Consider the following 7,004-nt stretch of genomic DNA (forward strand, 5'->3'; position numbering starts at 1 on the left):
TCTACACGAAATTGGTGGTATGTCATAGAGGTAGCCCCTCGTAGTGTATGGATGTATGAGGGCTACCATGTGCCAGTCACAGTGGTATTAATGGAGTAGATCGAAGAGGATGTTGATTTAGAAGCCGTTGAGGTGGTGCCAGATGAGCCTGGCGTTGCTACTCTCTATGGGATGCATGCGAAGGACCTACAAATTAAAACGGAGGACATCTGCCTAAACGGAGAGTTCTATATAGACATAGAGAGTTATGCTGAGTTATGTGAGGGTGAGAGAGAGAACTTCTAAAGCCATAAACATTGTATTTGAGCAATTATCAGTTTCTTTCTTCCTTAAGCCTCGAGCAGAGGAGGTGGTACGAGGAGCGTCATCGCTCTGGAGCATCATCGCGTCATTCCACTCCTTCAACGTCTCCCTCTATTTCAGAGCGATCAATGTGCTCCAAGAGTTTGGTGGATACTAGATAATCTACACACTCTTCTAGGCACCGACCCTCTAGTGGTGGTGGTGGTGATTGCTGTGGAGATTCTACTGCTGTGGAGATTCTACCACCTCGTGGTCGATAAGGCTCCTTACCTTTCCCTTATTTGCCCGCCCCCACACCATCTACAACATCGCCATCTAGTCCAGGTTTTGTGTGAGTGTCGGCCGTTCTTGGCTACACACCACTCGCTACTCCTTCGGGAGTCACCCAAATCGACACTCCTCACTTCGAGGATCAGACTCCAGTGGAGACATCTGTTATTCGTACCTCCATCGAGACGTCACTCCCACGTGGCAAGCACTAAAAAGCGGAGGCTGTATTTCAAAAAAATCAAACGTATCATTTTACGTGTTTTACGTGATAAATGGTTAATGTGCTTGTAGAGGTGCGAATGTTTTTGCATCACAGTTGTTCTGTTGCTATGGGAGGAAGCCGCAAGGTGAGTCCTTACGCTTAGGTCCTTGCCACACTGGGACGGGCAAAAGCAACCGATGTTGAGATGGCACGCCGCTATTCACCGGGGGAAAAAAGCAAAGCTAGCCGCGAGGTGTTGTCAGAGGGGCGGCCTCCCTTGCCCGGCCGTCTTCTCAAAACGATGGCCAAGTTGGCCAACTACAAAAACGATGGCGGAAATGTGCATGACTAGTCTTGAACCCTGTCCGTCAGCGCGGATCGCGCACACACTACCACTTGGCTAGCGGCGGTTCGCTGTCTCAAATGGCCATCGTTTTGTTGCTAACCTAGTGTGACACAAAGAGGCTGCCCATCCTACAAAACCCCCATGGGCGACCGTCCCAGTGTGACGTGACAGGGGCCTTAGTTAACAACCTCTGGGCGGTTCTCTCTCTCTTTATCTCTCTCTCTCTCTCTTTATCTCTCTCTCTCTCTCTCCCCACACACACACACACACACAATGAAGGGCACACATATGAGCAGAAGAGGCAGAATGGGAGCAAGGATGTCATTTGAGAAGGTGGGAAGAGAGCTGCAGCAATGCTGAAGTCTCACCTTTGGATGACAATGCGAGGACTGATGATGAGGATGATGGTCACGATGGTTGAATGGTGACAGGCATACAGGAGTCATATTTTGATCTTATGATGATCCAGCCCCCTGCGTACGTGAGGTGCGTACGTTTTTAGTTACAGCGAGAGCAATGCTTGCAGAGGGTGATGATGGAAAAGCAAGAGACAACGAAGGAAAAGATGGCGAGAAAAAGCAAAGCACACAGGCCGTCGCGGGAGAGGATGAAGCGGTAGCCAGCGCACTCGAACCTTTGGTACTCCACCTCAGGAAGAAAAGTGTCAAGGTCGAGCTCACAGCCCTCCTCGTCGACCTTGTCGAGGCAGCCCTGGAGGGCGGACATGCTCAAGCCGGTTGTTCTAATGTCCTCCTCCACCTCGCCAATGCTCTTGAGTTTGTCGGCGATGACTAGGAATGCGGCGACGGAGGCGGAGATAGAGATGGAGGCGGGGCTCCAGGAGAGTGAGCAGGTTAGCAGTGTTCTCTGGGAGATGGCAGTGAGGATGACGCCTTGGAACACTGCGTACATAGTGGCGACTTGGTAGGCCTCGGAGCGGACTCTGCGAAGCTCATCTTCGTAGTCTGCCTTGAGCGTCTCAAAGGCCTTGATGTCAGCCTCCCATGCCTGCACCTGCCCATTGTGGGCGGCACTCTCGTGCAAGCCCAGCAGAACCTCTTTCTTCCCCATGATCCCTTGCCTTGCCCTCTCACTAGCTCCTTATTTTTTGTAAGTCCTTCTATTTGTCTTCTTTATAAGAGACGTGATGCATCGTCTAACACTTGGTCAAGCGCGTGCTTGACCTTGAGAGACTCATCCTCGATTATCCTGATTCCTTGCGCATCTTCGCTTTAATTAGTCTAGCATGCCCCACACGCCCTTGACCGAGTTACATGGGTACAGCTCAGAGCCCCACTGTTATAGGGGCTCTCACGCAATTCCTCATGCACTATAGAGCGCATAAGACGCAATTTACATGGTTGTTTGGTTTGCAGCTAGTTGCCAACCAACTGCAAACATTTTTGGCTCGTGTGAGAGGTTTTCTAAAAGCTCTTCGCAACTCGTTGCAACCTGTTTTCGTTCTGGGTCCTGCTCAAGAGGTGGAGCGAGCATGAAACCGTAAAAGAAGACAAAGGACTTCATGTAGAAATGCTACTTTCTGATATGCTCAACCATTAAAACAAAAAATAATTCTCCTTTTTCAGGTCACGCATGACACTAGAAGCTTCTGGCTCGTCCTTGCATGAACAAAAAGGCTGTCGGGTGCTGGATGAAAATAAGTGTGCAACCTGAGCTCCATGTGAACTAGCTCTACCTTTTTCCCCCATCAACAAAAAATTTCTTATAGTCACTCACATCAGCCTTAAATAGGTCTTTGATTCGGAGATGTGAGGATTATGCAAGCGAAATGCTCTAGGCGCTCCAAGTATTTACTATTTTCAAAAAAAATGCAGCACCTATAGCACATACTCTAGCCCCTGTAACCATTGAATAGAATCTTGCGTGATGGCAAGTTTTTCGTACACTTGTACCCCCTCAACCACTAGTTGTGATGATGCCCTTACTCTCTCTTTTTTTAACCATAAGTGCGTTGAACTATATTAGAGGAGAACCAAAAAAATGCATCATAGAAGCCACGGAGGATTGACAAGTCATGTATTAGATACAAAAGGAGACACACGAGAGAATCACAAGGGAGTGGTCCTACATGCTAAGGGGGGAGGCTTCCAAAAGAGACAACATAATTCATGATCTCTTAGAGCGCCCTCCCATAGTCCCACGAATGGTGCCACTCAGAAGGCCAAAAAGTGAAACCCCCATACACTGATAGAGCAAAAGACATCGTGCGCACACTCACACACCTAGATACGTCGATACCACACAAGGAATTGACTCAAATTCCAACCCACACACACCACCACTCAAGAGCTCCCTAAAAAATCTACCCACAAGCTAGATCCAAACTCCAAACGCCTCGACTTACAAGCCCTTGCCTGCCCGCAGACACTACAAGGTGATTCGAGTCGATCAACACTTGAAATCACACTTGATGGTGACCAAAATATACAAGAAAAACCATCAAAAACTCAAGAAATCCAGCCACAAAAGGCCTCTCTCGAACCATTGCAAAGCCTTCACCAAACTCCACTCTATTAGACTCTTTGGAGTAGCACCAACCCTAATGGCACCAATACACGGTCACATACTCTTGCAGAAAGCCGCACCTTCTTCCCTCAATTCCTCACACACTCACATCCATGGAAACCTCAAAACTTCCATAGACTCTCCCAAGTGCAAACTTGAAGAGAAAAAGCTCTCATTCACTCCTCCACACACTCGAAAACAGGACGAGAACGCGACGGGACTGCACCAGACCACCTGTAGGAACCCTACTTCTTTCCACACACAAAAAGGTGAAAGTGCCAAGACTTGGCTTCAAAAACACTCCCCCAGCTGGAACATTCCTCCAAAATTCACCAAATTTTGTACGCTTGATCCTTGATACACAAAATACTTTTCAACATACCCACATTCCATTTTTTACCACTTCTAGGGCGGTGCACGCATCACTGCAAATCACGTACCGTAAATAGATAATAATTGCAAGTGTCAAACCTCTCGAGCGGGACGAGGGTGTCCACACCTCCCACTTGAATTATTTACATTTTATAAATCTCAACCACATTCCATAGAACCAAAAAAAGGCACCAAGAACCATATCCAAGGCCTCGATACCCTATCTAGGCATGTACGTGTGTCCTACTGTCGGTACGTGAACCTGACTATTCACAATGTGCACACACTGCATCATTTTTAAAACTTGAAACCACTTTTCAAAGCTCCCAAATGCATGTATTTACATCATTTTGTACATATGACCATGCAAATATGCACTACTTTGTACATACTGAAAGCGGCTTATCTTAGTTGCGCATTTATGCTCAACACTCGCATCAAATAGTGACATAAGATTGCAAAAGTGACCCCAAAATTTCTCTAGGATCATAGGGATACTTATTCATCCGCATAGAACATTATCTTCCTGACGCATCAGTTGCTCTTCATTTCATATGGCCAAGAGACCATCACTCCAAGCATTAACAGCTCCATTCCAAAATTGAGAACGCTCTTCAAAAACACTATCACTAGCATCTTCTTTTTCCACACAAGACATTTTCCACTTCAAAAGCTGAAAACATGCATACAAAACCAGATAGCACATTATAACCAAGTATTCATCATGCCAATTAGCTCCAAGACTCGCCAATTTCCAATCAGGATCTTCACAGATAAAGAGATGTGGCCCATCCATACATCGAAGCATGTGAAATGCATCCATCCAGTCATCGTGCAAGCAAAATATAACTTTAGCTTCCCTGTCTACAACATCCTCCATAATTTTTTATATTGAGCACTCACAAGGCACGTACCATCAAGGACATCCCTTGGAGACGGCACTAGCACCAAATTCTTGCACACATAGAACTTATCTCTATCACCTTCCTTAACCAATACCTTTACATCCCGACCACTAGAGGGTTGCCCAACCCCCAGCTTTGGTAAAGCACATGGACCCAAGGTCATATTAGACAACATAGCATCACTCTCTTCTATGTCATCCTCAGATAATGTGGAAACCCCACGACCATAGCCCATCATCTCATCATCAACGCAAGCATCCATGCCCTGTTGCTGCTACAAATCTCCTCCCCAAAATATACATTGCTCTTTGTGCAAGGCTACCATATCCTTCAATGGATCTATATCATCATTCCATGCATAATCGCACCAACTCTCACAAGCATCAGATGTATCCCCATCATAGGATGCCTCATCCTTGTCAATTTCACTCTCATCATCTTCACTTCCCATGCTAGTGCTTAAAATTTTGCATTCATCTACTATTTCCTTGCCATTTTGCACCATAAGCATGTGTATGGTCTCAAAAGTTGCTTCACATACTTCATTTGCATCGACTTTGTGCATATGGGCATCCACACCTGTCTCCAAACTGTTATCCTTGCCATCATGAGCATCTACAATCATGTCTTTATGCGCATAAAGGTCATCCACACTATCCATACTAGGTATAGACAAAGGGCACTTCATGCCTGTAGCAACACACAACTTTCTCTCCTTTCGTAGTGCTATCTTCAATGCTTCACGCAGGTATAAAGGTCATCCACACTATCCATACCAGGTATAGACAAAGGGTACTTCATGCTTGTAGCAACACACAACTTTCTCTCCTTTCGTAGTGCTATCTTCAATGCTTCACGCATGGAATTGGGCTCTTTATCTTGCACTCAACTTAAGGACCAGTTGCAACAAACTTGTGAATACCTGTATTCTTTGGCTATTTGTAAATGCGGAACAAAATTCCTCTTTAGACATGGCTTCCACATGCAATAGAGCATCTTTGAAAACTCTCCAAGCATCATCAAATCTTGACCAAAACTTTGCAATAGACTTGTGCTCTTGCATAAACAAACTAGTGACCTGTTTCCATGCATCTTGGTGACGAATCACCTTCTTAAACCGCTTCAAAAAGCATCTCTTAAACCTGTCTCAATTCACTTTGTCTTCCTATGACAATCCCTCAAACCATTCTCTTGCATTACCTCTGACCACTAGATTGATACCTGCAAGATTTTGCAGCTCACTTGAAGCTGCATGGCATAAACATGTTAAGTCCAACTCATATAATGCAAGCCTATCATCGGCATCCTCAGAACCTGTGAGAATAGATGGTTGAAATGGCACCACCATCTTGAAATTCTCTTCAACATCCAAAATGTGGATACTTCACTGCTCAACATCCAAATTTTGGGTGCACAACCGACAATTTTCACTCCCCAATGGGATCGCCAAAGAATGATGGAGCAAAAGACAACGTGCCCACACTCACACACCCAGACAACTAGACACCACTTAAGGAATTGACTGAAATTCCAACCCACATACACCACCACTCAAGAGCTATCTACCCACAAACTGGGTTCAAACTCCAAACCCCTTGACTTACAAGCCCTTGCCTGCTCGCAAACACTACAAGGTGATTCGAGTCGATCAACACTTGAAATCACACTTGATGGTGACCAAAATATACAAGAAAAAACCATCAAAAACTCCAAACCTCCAGCCACAAAAGGCCTCTCTCAAACCATTGCAAAGCCTTCACGAAACTCCCCTCACTTGGACTCTTTGGAGTAGCACCAACCCTAATGGCACCGATACAGGGTCACATAGTCTTGTAGAAAGCCGCATCTTCTTTCCTCAATTCTTCGCACACACACATCCATGGAAATCTCAGAACTTCCATAGGCTCTCCCAAGTGCAAAATTGAAGAGAGAAATCTCTCATTGACTCCTCCACACACTTGAAAACAGCATGCAAACATGACAAGACTGCACTAGACCACCTGTAGGAACCTTGATTCTTCCCACACACAGAGAGGTGAAAGTGCTAAGACTTGGCTTCAAAAACACTCCCCCAGCAGTT

The 7,004-nt window shown here is 45.7% G+C and overlaps 1 protein-coding gene across 1 annotated transcript; it reads right to left on the minus strand.

Moving 5' to 3' along the window:
* Positions 1-1,421: 1,421 nt before the first annotated feature.
* Positions 1,422-2,224, minus strand: LOC147442311 (uncharacterized). Its single transcript, XM_086529635.1, has one exon. The coding sequence runs from the start codon at positions 2,190-2,192 to the stop codon at positions 1,620-1,622; it is 573 nt and encodes a 190-aa protein (XP_086385761.1). The 5' UTR covers positions 2,193-2,224; the 3' UTR covers positions 1,422-1,619.
* Positions 2,225-7,004: the final 4,780 nt, after the last annotated feature.

Source organism: Adiantum capillus-veneris, chromosome 14 (genome assembly GCF_014529385.1).
Source record: "Adiantum capillus-veneris isolate H3 chromosome 14, ASM1452938v2, whole genome shotgun sequence".
NCBI lineage: Eukaryota > Viridiplantae > Streptophyta > Polypodiopsida > Polypodiales > Pteridaceae > Adiantum > Adiantum capillus-veneris.